General features: G+C 37.8%; 2 protein-coding genes across 5 annotated transcripts; one reads left to right on the forward strand and one right to left on the reverse strand.

Moving 5' to 3' along the window:
- The first annotated feature begins 4,481 nt into the window (after positions 1-4,481).
- LOC113768623 (pentatricopeptide repeat-containing protein At4g02750-like) lies at positions 4,482-8,272 on the forward strand. 3 transcript variants are annotated; one of them, XM_027313058.1, is made up of 4 exons: positions 4,482-6,772; positions 6,957-7,011; positions 7,413-7,783; positions 7,916-8,272. In XM_027313058.1, exon 1 carries the CDS (start codon positions 4,669-4,671, stop codon positions 6,667-6,669), a length of 2,001 nt encoding a protein of 666 aa, XP_027168859.1. In that variant the 5' UTR covers positions 4,482-4,668; the 3' UTR covers positions 6,670-6,772; positions 6,957-7,011; positions 7,413-7,783; positions 7,916-8,272. The 3 variants fall into 3 exon arrangements, with proteins under 3 accessions (XP_027168859.1, XP_027168861.1, XP_027168860.1); XM_027313060.1 differs by lacking the exon at positions 6,957-7,011; XM_027313059.1 differs by lacking the exon at positions 6,957-7,011 and having other exon boundaries at positions 7,422-7,783.
- A 1,008-nt stretch (positions 8,273-9,280) lies between these two features.
- LOC113767685 (protein MODIFIER OF SNC1 1) lies at positions 9,281-21,510 on the reverse strand. Of its 2 annotated transcripts, XR_003468040.1 has the most exons (11): positions 21,192-21,510; positions 18,722-18,798; positions 16,922-17,002; positions 16,791-16,835; positions 16,219-16,591; positions 15,939-16,041; positions 14,889-14,969; positions 13,537-14,779; positions 13,154-13,454; positions 10,528-13,058; positions 9,281-9,849 (listed from the first exon to the last, which is right to left on the reverse strand). XR_003468040.1 is itself a non-coding variant. In XM_027311860.1 (10 exons), exons 2-10 carry the CDS (start codon positions 18,751-18,753, stop codon positions 10,620-10,622), a joined length of 4,698 nt encoding a protein of 1,565 aa, XP_027167661.1. In that variant the 5' UTR covers positions 18,754-18,798; positions 21,192-21,510; the 3' UTR covers positions 10,170-10,619. The 2 variants fall into 2 exon arrangements, 1 of the variants encoding a protein (XP_027167661.1); XM_027311860.1 differs by lacking the exon at positions 9,281-9,849 and having other exon boundaries at positions 10,170-13,058.
- Between the last annotated feature and the right edge of the window lie 2,414 nt (positions 21,511-23,924).

The following is a 23,924-nucleotide window of genomic DNA, read 5'->3' on the forward strand; positions in this document are numbered from 1 at the left end:
GACGCCGTCCCCTCTTCCTCTTCCTCTCGTTTCTCCTCTCCTCATTCTCCTCAGTCCTCTCCTCTGTCAGTCCTCTCCTCTCCTCAAGGACCTCAACTATAGAAAGCTCAAAGCTCACCCCTAGACTCTTTCTCTGTTTCCCATTCTGACCGAGGCTTCACTATTGCTGATCGAGCATCCACCATTGCTGACCGAGCATCCACCATCACCAGGACCACGGTTCGCTAGTGCTGATTCCGGTGAAGGTAAGTTAAGTGCTTCACTTTGTAGATTAATAAGTTGCCCTAATTTCGAAATTTATTTGATTTGAAACATGTGTAATTTTGGGTTTGGTTGAAAAATGTTTGATTGGTGTGAAGCTGAGGCTTTTAAAATTAAATTTGCTACTTCTTATTCAACATGAAGTTGCCAAAATGGTGTCTGAGGAGATTGAGTTACACTGTTTTACTTTCCATCTGATTTACACTGTTTTACTTTCCATCTGATTTACACTGTTTTACTTTCCATCTGATTTACTTTCCATCTGATTCAACATGACTAAAGCATTCTGATTTACTTTCCATCTTCATTTCAATGACTAATTGATGGAGGTAAGAATCAAACAAAAGGAATAGCAATCAGAATTGCTCTTTTGACATTATGAGTCCCGTTTCTTGAGTTCTTGAAGATTTGCAATTAAGTCTCTTAAATCTGTACTTTCGTCTCCAATTTACATAAATAGGCATGTTGTACTCTTCTCAGGCTGCATGTTAGTCAAGACGTAGAATTCTCCATGGTTTGGTAAGCCAAGCATTTGAATGCGAGGGCTTAAATTTGGGATGATTGTGAACAATGAACCTGTATATATAGTTAGGAAAGTGTATTAATAGGTCCAAATTATGTCTTTCCTTCTAGTTTGAAAGCAGAAAAATGATAATTGTTAATCAGGAACTAATAGGCCTCCTCAACTAAATTGACCAATTATTATTATACTTGTAGCATTTCTCACGAAATAGTGATTATAAGTTTCCTCTCCATTTTCAATTTTGAGAGGAAATGTTGTCCTGAGTTGGTTCTTCAATTTCATCTAGTCTTTTATTTCAATTTTATTGCTAACTGATTGTTGCACTAAATTGTATAATTTATTTGCTCAGATTTTCAAAAAATTTGAGGTATGTCTACTACTGATGATGGTGAGAGTAATCCAAGTCGCAATGAGCTAGAACAAGAAGGATCATCTGGACCTCTTCTTCCTAGTCCTACAACACAAAGTTGTGAAGAATCTGGTCTTGTCAAGAAAAGAGGAGAGTACAAGAAGAGGTCCAAAGCTTGGGATCATTTTCATGTAAAGCATGTGAATGGAGTTCATCATGCAATTTGTAAATACTGTGAGAAGGACATAGCTGCAGATCCCAAAAGTCATGGTACGACTCCCCTTAATACTCATGTAGCTAAATGTCCTCTAAATCCTAAAAATAAGCACACTGGCTAGGCTACTTTGTGTTTGGGTGAAACTGAAACATTAGAGGGAGAGGTTAAAGGGGCACTCATAAGTTGGAAATTTGATGCAGAAGCCATTAGAAAAAGCATAGCTTATATGGTAATTGTTGATGAGTTGCCATTTAAACATGTAGAGGGTAGAGGTTTTCAATACATGATGCGGACTGCTTGTCCATCATTTAAAATTCCTTCGAGGTGGACTATTTCTAGAGATTGCTATTAGCTGTATTTAGATGAAAAAATTAAGTTGAAACATCTCTTGAAGAATAACAGTGGCAGAATTTGTCTAACCACAGATTCTTGGACATCCCTTCAAAGGATAAACTATATGTGCCTTACTGCTCATTTCATAGATAATGATTGGAAACTGAACAAAAAGATCCTAAATTTCTGTCCTATTGCTAGTCACAAGGGAACTGAAGTTGGTAAGGCCATAGAAAAGTGTCTACTAGAATGGGGAGTTGATGATATCCTAACTGTTACAGTTGACAATGCAAGTTCCAATGATGTAGCTGTCAGCTATTTACGAGGAAAACTTCAAAATTGGGGGAAAGCTGTGTTAGGGGGGAAATGGACTCATGTGAGGTATGCAGCTCACATAGTGAATCTAATTGTCAATGATGGCATCAAAAAACTTGGGGATTCAGTTGATTGTATCAGGGCAGCAGTTATATATGTTAGACAGTCACCTTCTAAATTGAAAAAATTCAAGGAGTGTGTTGAAATTGAAAAAACTGAATGCAAAAGATTGCTCTGTTTAGATGTCTCTACTAGGTGAAATTCTACATATCTAATGCTAGACACAGCTTAAAGGTTTGAGCGGGCTTTTGAGAGGTTCGAGGAGCAGGATCCTTACATGCTTCAAGAGTTAGAAAATCTGCCAACAAAATCTGATTGGACAAAAGCTAGATTCTTGGTAATTTTTTTGGAAAACTTTTATCAGCTAACTGTGAAGGTTTCCGGTTCCAAATATGTGATTTCAAATAATTTTTTCACTGATATTAGTCACATTCATGGCATTTTAATTGAAATGACATCAAGTGATAATGAAGAATTGAGTTCAATGGCAAGATCAATGAAGGAGAAATATGATAAGTATTGGGGAAAGATTGAAAAGATGAATATGCTGATTTTTATTTCCTCCATGCTTGATCCTCGAACTAAACTTGAATACCTTGAATTTGTGGTTTGCCAAATGTATGGTGAGTCCGATAGTACAACAATAGCTGGCCTTGCAAAAGATGCAATGTTTGAGTTGTTTAATGAATACAAGATGCTTAACACACCTGCCTCAAATTCTGTGTCTCATGCTTCTTCACTTTCAAATGAATCTCAAAGGAGTAAAACTACATTTTATGGACATGGGGATGCCTCTAAAACAATCACTGACCGGTACAAGTTGGAGTTTAAGAAGAGAAAAATGGAACTTGGGGGTAGGGATGCAAAATCTGAATTAGAGAAATATTTGAATGAGGATTGTGAGGAAGATGATGAGAGATTTGATATCTTGTTATGGTGGAAGGCCAATAGCCTTAGATTCCCAATCCTTTCGAAAGTTGCTCGTGATGTGTTAGCAGTCCCAATTTCTACCGTGGCCTCCGAATCTGCTTTTAGTACCGGATGTCGTGTTCTTGATACATTTAGGAGTTCTTTGACTCCTAGAATTGTGCAAAGTTTAATATGTGCTCAAGATTGGTTTCGGTCCTCCAAGACAGAATTAAATGTAGAAGAAAATCTGGAAGAACTTGAAACCTTCGAATCTGGTAAGCTATCAAAATTTTTATTGCAGAATTTGAAGTATTTCTTTATTTCTAATAATTGCCTTTATGATACTTCATGAATTTTGTTTGTTCTTGCAGAGTTGCTGAAGACTGGAACTGAATCAACTATAATTGACGCCAAGCTGTAAGATGTGGACGCCAAGCCATTAGATGTGCGGTCATTAGCCAAACAATAAGATACGAACGGCCGCGATCTTTTGCCACACATTACATGTGCGGCTTCTCAAAATATTGTGGGACCATCATGGACCTTTTGCCTCAAAGTTTTTAGAAACAAAACTTTTTACCGTCGCCGCAACCCGTTTGGATTGTGATTTTCTTCAAAAAAATTATTACGTTTTCCGTGAACACATTTTTCTATCACCTTTTTAAGTTACATATATTAAATTATTATAATAATTTTTTTATAAAAAATTCAGAAAAATGCAATCCAAATTGAATTTTTTTTAAAATTTTCATCCTCCGCCGCAAATTACTTTTGCAGCAATTCAACAAAATAAATTGGTTCCAACTTAAAACAAAAAAAAGAAATTTAAATCAAATTTTTTATTAAACCTCATATGATATTTGCAACAACCCTTAATCTGAAAGCCAACCTTCAACAGCATCACTTTTGTGATGTTTTCTTGTTTTCGCATTATTCTGAGAAATTACCCCTAAGTTAAAAATACAATTTTAAACGCTTTTTCTTTTTTTAAATTTCAAGCCATCCATGTGGATAAAAATGAAAATGCTAAATAATTATATAAAATTTCTTAAATTCACTCAAAAACAACTTACATAAAAGGAAAGATTTCTTTATTTGGTAACCTAAAAGGCACCTAATTAGCACATCAAGAAAATTAAGATGGACCCAACCTTAAAGTTTTAAACTCATAATCAACCAACCTAAATTACTAACACTTTAGCACAGGAAATGTATCCTTCCACCAAAATAATCCACCCCCTATTACAGCATCAATTACAGATTCAGGCTGATACTTTCTAGCCCTAAATCCATCCTTTAGAAAATCAACAAAAGAATAACAGAAAAAATATATATCAAATTTGTATGTATCAGTCGAAACTGTGTGATACTGCATAATGTGAAAGAGGTAGGGGGGCAATCTTTGTCAAAAAATGAATTCAATTTCGAGAAGAAATTTCTTTGTTTATGGATTCTTGGTTAAAGAGCAGCAAAAGATTAAAACTATAATTGAATTGCATCTGAGTTTACTCGAGTCCAGGAAGCACTTCTTCCACATCTTACCCAAGAATGCTTATCAGCCATGCATGCAACAAATATCTTCAATATCCACTCAAAGTTAAGCCCACCAATATTTTTCCATTCATAGTTTCTTTCTAGGTAGGCTCAAAGTGTACAGAGGTACAAACAACGAAGTTCATTGCGGCTAAAACATTCAGGTGAATGGCTCAGCCGGCGCGGCTGTGCCTGAGGAGTTCAAATTCTCCTTCATGGTTCTTTTACAGCCATTTCTTGAAACTTCCCACCCTTTCCAAACGGTATTGCAGCAGGGACTATGCAACTCCGGTAATGCTAAAAAACCCACAAAAATTGACGGGCAACTCGACCATCTTTGGCTTAGAGTTGGGAAAGGGTGTCCATAGACGTAATCTTGAATTAAGAAGCTTGGGTAATCAAGGTAAAGTAAGTGAAGCCAGGAAGATGTTCGATGAAATGCCGCAAAGAGATGTCGTTTCTTATGCTTCCATGATTACGATTTATCTTAAACAAAATGATCTTCCTAGAGCTGAAAGTTTGTATAGTGCAATGCCTGAGAGATATATTGTAGCTGATTCGGCAATGGTACACGCCTATGCTAAGGTTGGTCAGCTGGATCTTGCGCGGAAAATTTTTGATCGTATGCCTTGTAGAAATGTGTTTTCTTGGACTGGTTTGATTTCTGGGTATTTTAAACATGGAAGGGTGGATGACGCTTGTGAACTCTTTCGACAAATGCCTGAGAAAAACGTGGTTTCGTGGACTACAATGTTGTTGGGTTTTGCTCGAAATGGCTTGATTGATCAGGCGCAGGAAACTTTTGATCAAATGCCAGTCAAAAATGTGGTTTCTTGGACAGCTATGATCAGGGCTTATGTGGAGAGTGGTCAAGTTGATCAGGCCTTTCAGCTCTTCTATCAAATGCCTGAACGTAATCTTTATTCCTGGAATATAATGATCCAAGCCTGCTTGGATTATGACTTGGTGAATGAGGCAGTGCGGCTGTTTAATTGCATGCCGTGGACGAATGCAGTTTCTTGGACCACAATGGTTACTGGGCTTGCACAGAAAGGATTTATTGATTTGGCTCGGAAGTATTTTGATCAAATGCCAAGCAAGGATATAATTGCTTGGAATGCTATGGTATCAGCCTATGCTGATCACGGCATCATGTCTGAGGCTAGTAAACTTTTCAGTTTGATGCCGAATCACAACATGGTGACATGGAACGCCATGATTGATGGGTATGCCAAAAATGGGCATCAAGATGAAGCTCTCAAGCACTTTGTTCTCATGCTACGAAGATCCAGTGGGGCTAACGCAATTACCCTCACTAGTGTAGTGATTGCATGTGAAGGAATTCTTGAGCTGTTGCAAGCTCATGGTCTTCTCGTCAAGCTAGGTCTTGAGCAAGAGACCTCATTGACCAATGCTCTTGTTACCATGTACTCTAGGAGTGGAGATCTTAGCTCAGCACGACTTGTTTTTGAGAATCTTGAGGCGAAAGACATTTTGTCATGGACAGCGATGATTCTCGCGTACTCTAATCATGGTTATGGTAACCAAGCATTACAGATATTTGCTCAGATGTTGCGATCAGGCAATAAACCAGACGAGGTTACATTTGTTGGAGTCTTGACGGCCTGTAGTCATGCAGGTCTTGTCAAGAAAGGCCAAAGGCTTTTTGACTCCATGAGGTCTGCTTATAATATCATTCCCAATAAAGAGCATTACTGTTGTCTTGTTGACATCCTTGGTCGAGCTGGGCTAGTCAATGAGGCTGTCAAGGTGGTTTACCAAATGCCTCCAGGAGAATGTGATGGTGCTGTTTTAGGAGCACTACTTGGCTCATGCAAGTTATATGGGGAGGTTGCCCTGGCAAAGCTTTTGGGTGAGAGATTATTAGAGCTAGAGCCATCTAGTTCAGGAAGCTATGTGCTTCTATCTAACTTGTATGCTACTTGCGGTTTGTGGGACAATTTTGCTCATATAAGAAAGAGGATGAAGGAGAGTAGAGTGAATAAAGTACCCGGTTTTAGTCAAGTAGAAGTAAAGGGTGAGAATCATGTGTTTTATGCAGCAGACAGATCTCATAAGGAAATGGAGCAGATATATGCTGCACTGAAGGAGAAGCTTCTACCGGTGATGCAAGATAAATATTGCATGTATGAAGCTGTAGCGGTATAGATTGACATGGAATTACATGTAGAGCTTGTGCTACTGTTTGGTGATGCAATTTTTGATTGCTGGGATATGCTTTCCACTAAATTGATGCACGGTGCTGCAACAGGTGAAATGTGCTAACTGACTAAATTTGGTTTGTTTTGAGATTGTACATTTGTACACTTTGTATCACACAGACACACACAAACACACACAAAGGCATATACACCTAAGCGTACACGTAGATACTCTTATTCGCCTCTGACTATAGCTATGAACTAACTGATCTTTTGCGTTATCCTGAAGTACAGTACAAAAGCATTTGTTGTCTGAGATACCACACTGAACCAGGAAGATTAGGGGAAAGTATGTTCCCAACGTTATTCTATCTTTGAATGTTGCCGTTCTCTAGTTTGTAATCCTTTCATTTGTTCTGCTGACAATAAAACAAAAAATGAAGAATTTCTTCCCATAAAGCTTTGAAATCCTATTTTACTAATTTGCATCAAAATTGAACATGGACTAAACCTTGCATACAAGTCAAGATGGGCTCAGTGGTGCAGCATTAATTTCTCAATTGAGTTTTCACATTCAGCTTACAAGTATAGATTGGACCTTTCAGTTTTCAAGAGTTTGTTTCCAGTGAGGAATTGTATCCAAACATTTATCATAATATTGATGATTAACGATGTCTATTTGACTGTCTAAAATAACTCAAAAGGTCGTAGAGTCTTTCCTAACTCTCTTTTGATGTATTGATATTCCAGATTCCGTAGCTGAATTGGTGGAAATGCTGCTAAAAAGCACGGAGTTCCAAGGGTATGCATTTGACGGGGCCAAGGTGAAGAAGAGAGAAAAGGAGACTGGTAATTTAGAGAAGAAGAGATGCTGCCTATATTTCGGACTTCCAAATAGATCAAGTTTCCTATTGCTTAACATTGTGCAGCTAAATTGAGCTCTCATGAAACAAATCAATATCAGATAGGCTTCCCAATTTGGTCCAGCAGAAAGAAAAGCTTAGGACTTTTGCTTTGCATAAGAGATTCTCAAAGCTGAAGATTCTTACTTAACTAACCAAGACTATCAAACAGGGTTCCATAACAAAGGAAAATTAGGAGGCCTGGCAATGGTAATGCAGGTAATGCAAATGGAAAAACTAATGGCCGGGTAATGCTGGTGTTTTATGAATTTTATTCTAACTTGTTGATCTTAATATTTCATTTGTAATATCAGGTTTATTTGATGACTGAAATGCCCTATACTTGTACAGATTTCTACAGGCTTCCTAACAGGGAGAAAAGGGTCAAAAGTTTCTTTGATCAAAACAAGGGCCATCCATTTTTGCCCTTTCCTATGTTGGAAGTTACAGTCCGATTCAAACTCTCCTAGATACCTTTTTGTTCTTCATCAGATGGATGACACTTAATAGGCATCTATTCTGAGAAGCTTCTTGCATTCCATGTTCACTACTGTTACTTTCAAATGAACTAACAAACTCGGTAGCTGCTTCTGTTGTTCTTTATTGTGAGTATTCCCCAGATACCCGGTTCATTGTTTCTTTTTTTGAGGCACATTTTCTTTGTAAACATGACAATACAAAAGACTGAAATAAGAGAGAGTCGATATAGCGCAGATGGATTTACCGAACAATTTAATACCTTTTAAGAGCAAGTTCAGTACAGAATCATTTTTCTGCTGGTGATCCAGTTCTAAGAAAAAATTTTGATCTTGACAAAATACTTTATTGTCTGTTTTGGTTCATAAAGTAGCATTTCTTTTTCAGTTAACTTTCATCAGTCGACCATTGACCAATAATGCTCATTTGTATTATGCAAGACAACTAGGGCTGTCAACGGGCCGGGTCCGGGTCGAAATTCATTATTCCGGATCCGGACCCGAATTACTATACCGGAACAGGATCCGACCCGTTTATCCGACGGGTCTTTTATTCTATGTTCCGGATCCGGATCCGGCGGGTCCCGGATCCGAGTCGGGTCTACCAAAACAAATTTAGCAAAATTTATAATTTCTAATAAAAATGAGAAAAAAATATATTTGTAAACTAATTTCTAACTAATGCAAAGAAAAAACAAAATAAGAAAAGAAATCAAATTGACTTTACTCAAATACATCACCCTAATCAAATTATATTGATAAATATATATTTTTTAAATTATTAATTCATTTATATCCGGATCCGACCTGAATGCAGAGACTACACAGATGCCGGACATCTTACCTTGGGAAGGATATAAATCGAGGACAGAAACCCAGAAAGGAGTTTCTAGTCTCATAATTTCAGATGCATACACGACATACCTATCCCCAAAGTATGCAGTAAACTCAGCAACAATCAGAAAAGATACCTGTACATTCCTGTGAGCAGCAGACGGCATTGAATGAGATTATCATGCTTTTACACCATCCAACCGCCCAAAGGATTAAAAAGACCCCACACCAACACACTTAAAACGAAGGATTAGGAAGATGAGAAAATTTTTCATATCTAGCCAATAATGCATTGTTACTCAATTAGATTATTATCTTATTATACCTTCAGCAATTTTCGATATGCACAAATAATGCAAGACTGTCGTCACTCAATGATCTTCACGTACACAAACAAAAAGCAAAATGATCCATCACAAAGGCTAACACATTAGATTAACTGCAATTGCACACAATTTGAACACCAATACACTTGCAAAAATTTTATCAAATCATGGAAAATATCAGTTGCTTGAGAGCTTAGCAAAGTTACAAGTTCTACCCTTGACCAACCTAGTCTCTTCTCTAGACATTCTTCTTCGCTTCACTAATAAGATAGCCAGCGACACCTATTGCTAGGTTCTGTGATGGCCTGGGCTGTACTATCAACCAGTGGTTATCTTCTCTCTTTCAGTGTGTTAGGATAACAGAAGCTCTGCACATTCTGAGGTCCTGCCAAGGCACGGTTCTCTCGGTTCTCTCCCTTCTGGTGGTACGCAAGAGAAACAGAAGAACTGTACTTCAAGCAGCCAGTGACACCTCCAGATTGCTCGTAATACAAAATTCAATATAGAGCTGACATCTCAAACAGTATTTCCTTCCGTCCAGAGACAAGTAGAGCTCCAAAACAAGCAATAAGTGAGGATCGTCTCCAGATTTCTAATAATACTATAGAAATAGTCCATCATTGAATCATTCCCCAGGAACTAAACATACCTAGATAGCATGAGCAGCAGTCAGTAACAATAAATCACAAAATACTGCCAACTTGTATTTTACATGTAAAAATTTGGATACAACAGCCAAAATGTAACATTTGCTTCAATTCATTCCAAATATACAAGATTTTCTTTGAAACTGAACTATATACCAAAGGCACTTCGCAGACTTTCTTGGTTTTGTAAGACAATAAACTGACACAACACAGTAACTACCTCAAACGATATGACCAGGAATGGAAATTCAGCATTTCATCAGCCATTTCAAAGCTTCTAGAGTATTACAAGATTAAAATTTTCAAGAAAGTCCAGAGTAAATTCAGTGGTCCAACACTATTCAGAACATCATCTACAAGGATCTCAAACCAAACTGCCAATCATTTTACACTGAGAAGGATCACGGAGTTAGTAGATCTTCACGGAACAATTACACGTCAAAAGATTAAGCGCAAAAGCACATAATGATGCTTTGATTAACAAGAGCTTTGTTGTCTTCAGATCTCACACAAATTACTTTTTCCTACTACATTACCTAACCATTGCTTTTGCTGTATCGAACAACACAGCATGCAGAGCGCATGGAGCATTTAAATGAACTCTCACCATCAATGGACAAAAAACAGCAGTTAACAAAAAAAAATCTTGACAAAAGAACTCGTACATCTAATTGCAGTACCTGAAATCCTGCCTAATCAAACCAAGACCCAACATTTGGCAGACTAGTTTCCAAATGGTGAAAACAGAAAGCTAATCCTAGTTTCCATCTGATCAGCCAGAACCAGCATCTAAACGTATACTGCCGCTTTGCCGCCCATGAAAATTTCCCCTGCCACGCTTTGACTGACCCAGTCCTCTGTCCTTGTATCTTTGGCCCGCATTATGATATTCATCTTCTGGTTTTTCAGGTTTACTATTGTTATATGACCCTACAGGATGGTACTCATAGTGGTGGATGTTATGCCTCTGCCTATCATTATTCCAATCCCCACGAGGTTCACGGCTTGTTCCAGGATAATTATTTTGAGTTCGACCCCTCTTGATATCAGAAGATAAATGCTGCTTATTTTGAGGATCAGCATTAATAGTATATCTTGATTCATCAGCACCATTTGCGCCTCCATTAGGGGGGTGGGAATGTCCTTTAGATGTTGGCATTCTCCTTTCTTTCCTGTGTCCTTGATGCCCTACATTTTCAGAAGTTTGATCCAGCAGAGAATCTATTTCGCTGCTCTCCTTGACATTAGGCGGAACATGGGAACTAGGCAGTGAAGGATAATCCTTTTTGACAACATCTTTTTCCACAGTAACAGCCTGACCTAAGTTAGACCTATTTCCACGCTGGCTGTTATTTGAAGATGAATTAGATTTGGGTTGCCAATGAGACGATGACCGTTCCTCAAAGCCTCGACTCTCTTTTGATAGATTGACCTTATCAGCATGTTTTATGTCAGGACCCAAAAATTGGATATGACTCCCATCAGCTTCCCCACTAATTTGATTCTTCTCATTGTCATGATTAAATCCCATGCTTTTGTCAGCCTTCAATGAGTGCTTCTTTCCTTTGCCTGTTACTCCCTGATCTTTCGCAACAGGTGAAAGAGCAGGAGCTGTTACATTAGAATAAGTGGACACATTCTGGCCATCAGAAGCACTAGAATCCCTGGATACCTTCCCTTCCACTTTGGCAGAATTTAGATCGGGCTTCACAGATTGGTTTTGGCGGACTGATGTCCGAGTACTCTTGCTTGAGTTGGATGTGGAAGTTGGAGATGCATTCTGCGGTGCTTCTGTTGAACCCCGTTGACGCCATGCTCCATGTGCTTTGACTTGTTTATTAAGCCTGGAATCAACTTCCCTACACTCTGCAGTTGATGCAACATTGCAGGTTGCTGAACTACCCGGATGAAGACTTCCAGAGCTTGCTAACCCACTTTCAATTCTCTCAGAAAACTCATCAGATGTTGACATCTCAGTTGAATATGAAACTGGCTGCTGGACACTATTCTGCTGAGCTAGTTCTTTGGCAACTGGCTTGGGTACATATCTCTCCATTTCTGCCCTTTTGCTTTTAATGTTACTCTGTACTTGATTATCACATTTTGCTGAAATACCACATTCCTGTGCATTTTGTTGGCTCATTTCACTTGCAGGCTCTGCTTTACTTTGTGACTTCACAGGTGCCCAAATAACAACATCACTGCCATGAGATTTATCCGTAAACCTGTTAGATTGTTGGTTTCTTGCAAACCTGCGAGAGTGCTGAGGTTTTCTGTGGTTGCTTAGTCTACCATGAGCCTCATCACCTTGTAAAGAAGAATGCTGCTTGGAGGACTCCATTCCATCAACAGTAGTGATCACCTCCTGAACTACACTACTATCCAGATCTGATTGAGAAGCCTTAAAGTCCTCCTTTTCAGTGTAAGCTTCAACAGAGTTACTTTCGTTTGGTGCTGTTGATGGTAAAATAGGTATAGATGCTGCATCATCCAGCTTGTGCTTTTTGCCACTCCTGTTGCCTTTCCTTCTCTGTTGTGCAGAGGACTCGCTAACAATGTTAGGGTTTCTTGGGAAGTTTGATTCACCACTATACAAAGTATCAGCTGGAGAAACCACATTGACTTCATTGGAAGTTATACCAGTCTCATTTTTAGGGCCCTCAGGAACGCTGATTGCCTCTGACTGTTGGCTAATTTTTTTTTCTTGCGTAGCATTCTGCTTTGGCTTAAAGCTGTTTCGTTTATGTCTAGAGGCACCACCTTCATTCATTTGGGCAGAAGTTTTACGATCAATGGCATCAGCAGAATGGGCTTCCTGTTTCAAAGGCAAGGACTGACCATCCAAAACAACTGGCTCAATGGGGACAGCTTTGGGTAAATTGCTGCTTGAAGTTGCAGATTCATCACCACTTGGGACAGTGCTCAGACTAGACTGAGTAACAACACCAGAGACTGAAGAAATAACCTTTGTCACAGCTTGAGATTTAGCATCATCCAGGCTCGATCCAGAGTATGTTTGTTGTTCTTGTAGCTCTGGCTGGCACACACCAACCAGAGCTTTTTCATTCTTCAAAGGCTTGCCTCCCTGTGTACGCCTATTCAGCTCCTCCAGTTTAGCAAAAGCCTTTGCCTTCTGTTCTCTACTTCGCTCTTCCTCTTCCTTCTGTAGCTGTAAGGCCCGTTGCTTCGCCAATTCTCTCATTTTGGCACGCTAACAAAGTTTCACAAGTAACACGTCAAACAACTAGATAACAGACATCAAAACATAACACTTCTAATAAGACCAAATACTACAAAATGAATAACCTGTGCCTGGCTATCAGTTGAGTCAAATATTTCAGTTGCCGTTTCTCCTTCGTTCTTCCCTGTAGGATCCTCAACAGCTGCCACTACAGGTTGGACTTTAGTTTCATGGACATCAATAGATATGATATCAGCAGCTGGGATAATAGCAGGCTCAGCAGCTGGGATAATAGCAGGCTCAGCAGCTGGGATAATAGCAGGCTCAGCAGCTACAGGTTTCTTTTGCCAGCCACCACCATCCAAACTGCGAAGCCTTCCTTTGCCATTATCACTACCTTTACCATGCATATGATCATACGCTCTCCTGCAAAAATTGGAAATGAGATGTTTAGCAATACAGGGGAAGAAAGAGACAGACAGTAAAAAGAGAAGCCTTCTTCACAAACCTAGGAGCAAATGCTGGGTGAGAGCTTCTATCCCCAGCAGAAGGAAGCATTTCCTGGGATCCAGGTCCCATAATACCAGCTTTGATCATGTCATTACCCTTAGGGATAACAGCTTGGGATGAGTTCTGTGGACCATCATAACGTCCATCGGAGGCACGGACTTTCACATTCAAGCCTTCAATTTTCTGCATTAAAGTTGAATCTCTTGCGGTAGCTGTTACAGTTAAACCTCTTTCTGTGCCAGGAGATGGTTGTGACATTCCTGGAGAGGGTGCAGCAGTCACAGATTGGTGTTTCTGATTATTATCAACCACAGCACTGCACACATTCTCAAAAGACTGGACTTTGAAAGTGTCAGGATCATGAGCCCCTTGATCCTTTGCTTTGTGTGAAGATGAGTTTTCACCTTCTGTTCTCATTGCATACGTCTCTTCTTCACTATCAGGCTCAGGCTCAGCACCCCACTCCCTTCGCAATGACACACCAGACAGAACTCCTTTCTTAGGATGTGAGGTATTATCGAATGTTGGCCTGCGTTCCAAATTCTCACCATCCCCCTTCCCATTCCCTTCATCATGTTGCTTTAAAAGAACTTTATATTGCCCAGAGGCATCACCAGAATGAGCTGTTTCTACGTGCTCTGATAACATTTTGCCCGTAGAACCAGTCCTACCAGCTCTGGCATGAGAATGGCCAGAATCAGGAGAATGTCTATTATAAGCAGATGGGCCACCCATGCCCTTAAATGGTAGTTCCCGTTCATTGGAATTGCAATAACCCATTGGTGGCCCATAATAGCCCTCAAAATGCATTGGACCAGGATAAAAACCTGGCCTAAATGGCATTCCTGGACGTACAAAAGCTTCAGGCATCTGAGGCCTGTATAGCTCCCCATTTTTTGGATGGTGTCCCCTGGGACCAGCCCCTGGCAGAGGAACTGGCTGTGAATTTGGTAAAGCTGGAGGCGGAATTTGCGGACAGTAGTAAGGGAATGGCTCAATGGGGAAGCCACCAGGTGCAACAGGGGCTCCATAAGGTGGCCCCGCAGGAGGACCTCTATACCAAACACCAGCTGGTGCATTCATGGGAGGGCCACGCCATGCATCAAACTGTGGTGGGGGAATATTGGAATTGACATATTGTTGAGGCTCCCCATGCCACTTCACTTGGCTAGGCTGCATCCCATCATCTGCACTTCGGGGACCATCTCTGTTCCACGCATTAACTGTTCCGCTCATGATATCTGGATCAGAGAAGAATCACAATAAATTACATTATATATTGCATAAAATTCTATGACCTAGATGGTAGTTCAATAATGACCAGAAAAGCTAAAAAGCACATTCACAGACCCTGGCCAGCTTGAGATTCTTCTGTCTTCTCTTTTCTCTGGGTGCCAGAAGCTGAACTAGGACGGCTATGAGAACCCTGATCTGCCATTGATTGTTAACGAAGCAATCAAAACCTCAAGCACTAATCAAGTTGGATAAAACTAACAGTTGCCACAAGAAAAAAAAGTTCCTGAATGGAAGAGGTTTTAGAGAAATGACTAGGACACTTATGCAAGAGAACAAGATAAAAGATCACAAATAAAATCTACACACACACACAATGATCAAGTATAAAATCTGATTTTAACTGCAAAGGGAACAAATAAGCCCTTAGCCCCAAATTGAGTTCACTCTGTTCCTAATCAAAATTTCAGACATTCAAAACAATTGTTTTTCCTTCTTTTGCAACTTTTAAAAAATCCAGTCAAGGAATAGAAATTCGAAGTCAAGCATAAGCATGTGAGAACATTGTTTAGTGGGAAAAAAATGAAATAATAATCCAAAAACAAAAAGCTTCACCATACAAAAACCGTATGTGCAGATGATATCCCATTTCAAAATCTTGAAAGAGGCGAAGGCCCATTCTTGTGCTCAACAGTGAAAATATTTGCACATAAGCTCTGGAATTCCAGTACTAAGCTGAGTTCTTTGAGGTTGAGTAAGATATACAGCCTATTAATACCTTTATTTTTTAATTTACAATGAAGGTGAACAATGAAAAGTTCAACATATGTACGCAATTTTTCTTAGACCCAAGTCATACTAGGTGCTCCCTGCTTCTCTTCCTTAATTCTCTCTTCTTCCACCTATTTCTATGATTTTCCACTCTCCTGCTCCACACCCACCCCCCCCCCAAAAAAAAGTGCTCTATTGACAGGAGATGCAAGAAAAACGCATCATCTATAAGGACAACAAAAACTTCTTGAGTACATTTGCAATTAAAAATCACTAAAAAACCGTGATCTGCACACATGAAATACTGTAAAATAGATACTCCTAAGGGCAATCTGTAATGGACGCATCAGCAAATAGCAACGTATTAAAAATTCCTAATGGCAAACAACCAATTACCTCGTGGCTCAGAATTCTTCGCAGAACCATCTCTACTTGAATTTAGTGTTGGAAAATCCCCAGTACTCAGCGAGAACCTGTCATTCTCGGAGGAAGCAACCCCCTGTCAGATGCACAAGGCGAATCAGCATGATAAAAATCCTCAAAAAGGAAGAGATACAAATAGAAGATCAACACAATAAAGTAGACTCTAAGAACAAATTAAGGGACAAGGGAGGAGGCGCAGAGGTTAACTAATCTAAACCCAGGAAATCAAGCATATCGGACAATAGAGACATACCACTCTTTCTGCAGTACCACTTGGACCCCGCAGACCTGAACTATCAGATACAGGTTCTGCAAACCGTGACAGTTGTGAGCTACTAGGTCTTGTTTCAGCACTCTGTGGCCGCAACGAGGTTGATGTTTGGTTTGATGCCAATACTCCAGAAGCTGATGAAGGCCTAGAACTTGGACCCCATGCATTAGCAGTGCGCTCATATGTTCTATCACTACCAGCAGTTGATGGTCGACTACCACTTCCAGCAGATGATGGACGCCCACTCAGCTGGCTTGGTGAACTGACACTACCATCAGCATTTGAAGACTGTGTTGTGGAACCCCATGGATTGGAAGCAGATGATGAAGGGCGGCTTCCCCAACCAAGACTACCCCTATGAGGCCCGAAAACCCAATGAACTCAATTAAAACTTACAGCCCAAATAATAAACATACAAAGAATGGGTATCAATCAACCGTAAGAGCAGCACATCAAGCAAGCTGACAGGTGGACGTGTTTATTTTAGAGAGAGAATAAGAAGAAGAAGAAAGAAGGAAGGAAGGAAGGAAGGAAGGAAGGAAGTTTTTACTCACTTGGGAACAATTTCCACATTGGGATCCAGGCCATGATTTTCTAACCTTGAAACATCATTCAAAAAAAGATTCAGAAAGTAACCCTAGTAAACACCAAAGAAGAAAAGATTAACTCAAGCGAAAAACAATACCTTTGGCTGGGTAAATTCAAAGGCTTTGGAACAGAAACTTTCCCTAACACAGTCATTCCAGTTCGTCTTGCAGAAGCCCATCTGCAACAATATCATTATATCCAATTGTAGATCCCCATCAAGAAGATACAAAATATGTCAAACATCATAACCAATAGCACCAATCAGCTCCCAGAGATGCACATGCATCTAAAAGGGCAAGATGCCAACTACAACGCAAATATATAAACAAAACTCTAATGACACAAATAGAACTAAAACTCCCAGTCTGATGAAAGCCAATACCCTAAACAGCACCAGAGTCTACCCCCCAAGTGTAAAAAATAGACAAGTGAAAGATAACAGAAGGAAGGTGACAAGAAAACAACAATCTTCCGATGCCGCCTTGATCTAGTGGAACGAGTTAGAGGTCTGGGTTCGAGCCTCATTAAATGTGAGCATTGCCCAACTTTATGTTAGTTATCATACCACTATTTGTGGGTTGGTTGGTTGTGGTGTTAATCACTTGATTGGTTATAACCAATTTGCATTGATCCCATTTTTGTGGGTTACTTGTACTCTGAGAAAGGAAAAAACTACAATCTCTCTCCATGAGACTTGTGGACACTTAAACTCCCCTCATCAACTTAGTACTGCAATGAAATCTGCCATGCACCCAGGGGAAAGAGGAATTGGAAACACAAAACACAAACTAATTTTATCCATTAAGAATGAAACTACATAAATGAACTACATACACAACAAATGGGTGTGTGCCCGAACTACATACACAAAATCACCATCAAACTACGTATTCGAAAGGAAGCAACGCAGCATCTCTTGTGCCTCAAACATAGTTGCATCAATAATCCATTTCTTTGATTTTCAAAGTACATCGTTTTCTTATAAAATGAAGCAAAATCACACCCAATACACCATCTGTTATGCCAACCTAAGGAGGACCATATCCATACATTTGTTATGCTGGTAATCCATTTCTTTTAGTTTGAAAGACGTGTATACCATTTTGGACCCATTGTCACCGAAGTGGACAAAAACAGAAGTGCAATTGCAGAAAAATGAAACGCACCAGCAACTTTATTGAGTTATTCAAACACAATGTGTTTCTATTCCCTTTAAGAGCACTTTTGCAACTATTTGGCAATATTAACCAAAATCACATACTTGGCTCTTTTATAGCCATAACCAGATATAAAAGATGCAGACCTCAGCATTTGTACCCACAATTACCTAAAGTATTCCTTTACCACGCCCAATGCATTCCTAGCAAGTTCATGATGGAAATCAAAGGGACACATTGGTAATTCTAACAAAAGCTGCCTCATGTAGACATAGGATTACACATCTTCATAAACAGTAAAAATTCCCAACAAATGACAGTAAATGTGAGATGGACCTTATGAGGTAATGCAAAAATAGAAAATAATGCGAGTAAGACTACAGTATTTAAATGGAAAAAAGGTGTCTCACCTCACATACATATAGCAAGAACAAGCTACCCAATTAACTTAGCTCTAGCTTAGAAGATAAAATAAGGTATGAAGCACATGTTGAAGGTCTTTGATGAGCTTGCACAGAGAAACAGTTTTCAAAAAAATTGACCATATCTCTACCTTCTTCAGCAGCTTATTGTTATATAGAACCCACAGCTATATCCCCTACTTGCAGATATGAATAATGTGTCTTACGAGCCTTTGCCTTCTTGAGACAGCACAACTTAGACTATATGTAGTAATCGGATCCAACCATACAAACGTATTAGCATTGAATCTTACAGCGAAAAATAAAAAGAATCTCTACCTTCGTTCTCCTGCTAATATATTTGACGTCATCTTCGAAATAACATCCCCAGATCATTCAGATGACCTTGTCGTGGTCTGGGTGAAAATGCAAAGAGAAATCATCAGAGGTTACACACAAAAGTTTAACAATTACAGACAGACCAAAAGCAAAACCAATTAAAATTATCGTGCATGAAAGTTCTATTCTGCCTTTATTGTACAGTTCCAGGATTACAAAAGTACATACACTCTGGAACCAAAACAACACAACATAGAAAGCTTAGAGTCTGTTTGAGAGTGGTCCATTTTTCATGAAGCTTGTTCCAAGCAAAAAGCACAAAATTTCAGGTAACCAATAAGTAATTTGTGCCAAAATGATTTGCCCAATATACGCCCATGCACCCCTGCCAAACATTTCAAAGAACCTTTTCCTTCTCCATACTGTTCCAAACCATCTCCTTTACAAATATAAAAGGAGAAAAAAGACAGGGCAATGCAATCCTTTAATACTTGCAAGCAAGAAAGTCATGAAAATCGTGTTCATGACAACCTTTGAAAGCAGTTTTAGTGGGAACCCTCAATCAAATCCTTTCTATTCATTATAAACCCTCCTTGATTCACAAAGGCCACCAGAGTTACTTTACTAGAAATAGAAACCTTTAAATGTCAGTAAAGACAATTTTCAACGAGAAACAAAATCAGAAAACCTATAAAAACAAAAACAACATTTCAACCTCTGTACATGTTAATACATGTACTTAGACAAAAAAAATTTTAAAAAATTATGCCCAAGTAACCCCAACAAGTACAGTGGAATCAATCCCTCGAACATGACTCCCATTCCTCTCTATCAATAAAGCAAAAGTAAAAAGAAATACTAACAGCTTTCAAGTCACTGCACTATCAATTCACACATGCCCAACCAGCACCAAAAAAGGTAAAAATGCCAAACGCCCCTTTTTTTTAAGCAATAAAGCGCTGCAACCCCAAAGACCTGAAGGCATACACAGCAAGAATAGTCTTTTCCTTAAAAATGCTTCATAACTAGCAAACACCAACTGATCCTCGAGAGCTTAGAATAAATATGATCCTCAAAATGTCAGTCAATTTAACTACTTGTCCATGACACTCTCAAGCCTAAATCTGATACACAAAGCAAGTCCTACCCATACTAAATATGTGAAAATAAACCCAGAGAATCCATAATTACATTCATCTGTCTACCTCCAACCAAAATCACAATATGCACAAAAAGAACGCTTTCTAATATAATAAGACATTGCGTATTCACCATATCCTTAAAAAAAAAATTTCTCAATTCCTACATGAAAATAGGATACATCAATACAATCCTAAACCAATGCTTGGATGACTGTAATCGGGATCTCAACAAGTTTAACTACTTAACAACCTGCATAGAATCCTCTCCAAACCTTAAAAATCAGAAGCTTGTCCATCTTAACCATATTAAAACAACCCAACAGAAGAAAACAAAAACATACATATTCCACCTATCAAACAAAGCCTCAAACTTTTCAAGGACACAGCATCATAAACGGTAATTGTCATCAACAAAAACATGCATATTCCACCTATCAAACAAAATACGGTCAAACTTAGCAAGGATACAGCATCATAGACAGGGTTTATCCTTTCGTCCAGTAAAAAGAATAGAAATATCTCAATTGCTTCACATGATCCCTAACATCAAATTTCTGAACTACAAAAGGACTACATAGAATTAATATAAAATGACTGTTTTGCATAACCACATACCCACTTACAACAACTATAACACTCAAAATACAAAAAACAGATTTAACTTCTTAAGCGCCTCTCAACAGCCCCTCCCAAAACCCCTAAAGAGTAGCCATCCAAAAGAACTCCACCCCTACGAAATATATCAAAATCCTACCCGCAAAAAATACCAAGATATAGTATACAAAGCTACCCATAACTCCAACCAAAAGCAGAAAATGCACTATAAAAGCCGTATGCTTGCAGCAACACAACATTATCCACCGCTTAATTCTTGAATACCGTTAGTATAAAGGAGAATATCTCAATCAGTACCCAAACCACCAAAAAAAAAAAAAACTTTGTTCGTAAACTGCATAATCGTAAAACTACTCAGCAGTAACTATACAATTTCAAAAAGGCAGCAAATTCAACTATTTAGCCTAGCTAACAAAGACTTCTCTTGAAACCCTAAAATCAAAGACCCCCATACCACAATCCACCTCCGAAAAGAAAAACTAAAAATACATTCAAACATCCTCCAAGCCAAAAACACAACATACCGAGGAAAAAAGCCTGCATCTTTTGCAGCAATACATCCTCATAAACAAGTTTTCTCCTTTTTCTCCTTTTCCTTCTTCTTTCATTTAACCAAAATGAAAAAAAAAAACTTCGAAACTCACAAAATACCTTTCAAAAAATGCTACAAACAAACTCAATCCCAAACACGGAGCCAAAAAGCAGAAGCTTACCGGAGTGAAATCCGTTGGGATCTTCGAGAAACTCCGATCTAGGTAAACTTTTTTTCTTCGAGACAAATAGTATAGGTAAAATAAAGGTATAAAATTGTATCTTCTAAATCAATAAATTATAAATTATAGAGAGAGAGGGGGGGGGGCAGGAGACCGGTGACGATTAAAAGGTTTTCGCTCCTGAGTGCGTGAGTGTGTGCGCGCGTGTGCGCGTGTATGTGATTACGGTGATGAGAAGGGATCGGAGGAGGAGGAGTAGGAGATGGGGGGACAGGGGAACACGGGGAAGAAGGGAACGAGTGCTTTCGGACCTTCGAGTTTCGAGTCGGGAGTGTGGAACCCAGAAGTGGGGTGGGCCGTGGGGGGGCCTAGAGCTTTAACTCTTGGGATAATTTCAGAAACCTCCCTTGAGGTTTTTGATAATTTCACTTAGTTCCTTTGAGGTTTTAAAAATTACACATACCTCCCTCAAATTTATCATTTTGGTAACAAAAACTATTCAATGGCCAAAATTTTGAATGAATAACCCAAATTGCCCTCATAAAATTGTGAAATTTATTTTATCTTCTTATGAAATTTTTAAAAAAAAATGGAATATACACAAAATTTCAAACCCACTTTTAACACTCATCTTTACTATTTTAAAACTTTTATATTCTTACATCTTGAATTAGTACCATTATCATCGTGACCACCGCCACCATCAGTACTATTAAACTTAAAAAATCTCACTAACTATATTAATATAACATCCAATCTCTCAAATATTGGAGCACATGTTAGGCTTAGGTTTTATCTCACCAAAATCCAAATCTAACAAAATAATGGTTGTTTGGAAAAAATCCAAATCCAACAGTACCAATACATGCCTCACTATATTTAAATCTTCAACTTACATTTTCTTCTATTCATCTTTAGATCTTTCAAACCAAGCTAAAATTATTTTGTAATATATTAGAATTATGTTTAGGACATAATTAGTTATTCTATAAGTGAACCTTGTTTTTGTTTTCCTTAAATATTTAATTGTACGGTGCATTCCTATGCACAAGATTAGGAGCATATTATTTAATTGCATGAAATACATTAATATATTAAAGTTATTATGGTCATTTTATAAAATTAAGGGAGGTAAGTGTAATATTGAAAATCTCAAAGATAACAGATGAAATTGTCAGAAACCTCATCAAGGTTTATGAAATTATCCCTTAACTCTTTTGTTTAACTACCATTGAGTTAATAATGAAAAAGCTAAAAAGTACTCTAACTTCTTTACCTTTTTCTTTTTTCTTTACTCATTTATTTGTTTTTTCTTTTACAATTTTGTAAAAAAAAAAATCTAAAAACGTAAAAGAAACTAATTCTTCTCTTATATTAATTTAAGAAAAAATCGTTCAAAACGTTTCTTATATTTTATAAAATAATTTTTTTATCCTTCACTTTTAAAAATATTATTTTACGTCCTTTATAAATTTACATTGGTTAAATTTAATTCCTATTTAGGTTTTCGACTAATTTTTTGTCGGAATCTACCATGTACCTTGCACATGATCATTTTTAAGGGGTAAAATTGTCAAATTATATTTCATATAATTTGATCCACAGTCTCTTATATTTTACAAAATGAATTTTTTCATTCTTCACATTTTATAAGATGAATTTTTTTATCTCTCACATTTCACAAAAAGAAATTTTTTGTCCCTCATTGATCATGTGTACGGAATTTTTTTTTTGTTCTTGAAAATCTATGTATATGTCTATTTGATTTTACCTCAACAATACAAATAGCATATAATATATTTTTACTTGATTTTACCTCAACAAGCTAGTTGTAGTTGTAGGCAAAATCAAATAGAGATATATTACATGCTATTTATACTGTTCAGGTGAAATCAAATAGATATATATATGGGTTTAAAAAAAATTATTCGAACAAATAATCAATGAGGGATGAAAAAATTGGTTTTGACATGTGTACAAATAATTTTTTTCTTATTTATGAAAATTCATATATATGTTTATTTGATTTCATATAAACAGTACAAAAAACATGTAATATATCTCTATTTGATTTCACTTGAACAAACTGATTGGGTAGTATGGGGGAGGGGATGTAAATGAAAGATCTCAAATTTGAACCCTCCCGCTTACACTTAAAAATAATAGAGATATATTACATGTTATTTGTACTATTCAAGTGAAATCAAATGAATATATATATATATATATATATATATATTAAAAAAAGACTATTTGTACACATGATCAATGAGAAATGAAAAAATTCATTTTATAAAATATAATGGATAGAAAAATTGAATTTGTGAAATGAGAGGGACTATGAATCGGATTACGTGAAATTTAATTTGATAATTTTATCCCTAAAAAATGATCACATACAAGGCACGTGATGTAATCCAACTAAAAACTAGTCGAAAACCTAGGTAGGGATCAAATTTGACCAATATAAATTTGTAAATGGACGTAAAATTAGATTTTTAAAAGTGAAGTACGAAAAAAAATTATTTTGCAAAATGTGAAAGACGTTTTGAACGATTTTTCCTTAATTTAACTGACTATTTTGTCTTTTCTAATATATATGTATATATGTGTGCACACTGCATTGTATTACTATTAGGATTACCAGGTTTTATTTCAACTGTACAATTGGAAATTTTGTCTTATTGGCAAAACTTGGAGTCTTTGTGGCTTTTGTCCACTTTTTTCTACTTC

This window comes from Coffea eugenioides, chromosome 4 (genome assembly GCF_003713205.1).
Source record: "Coffea eugenioides isolate CCC68of chromosome 4, Ceug_1.0, whole genome shotgun sequence".
NCBI lineage: Eukaryota > Viridiplantae > Streptophyta > Magnoliopsida > Gentianales > Rubiaceae > Coffea > Coffea eugenioides.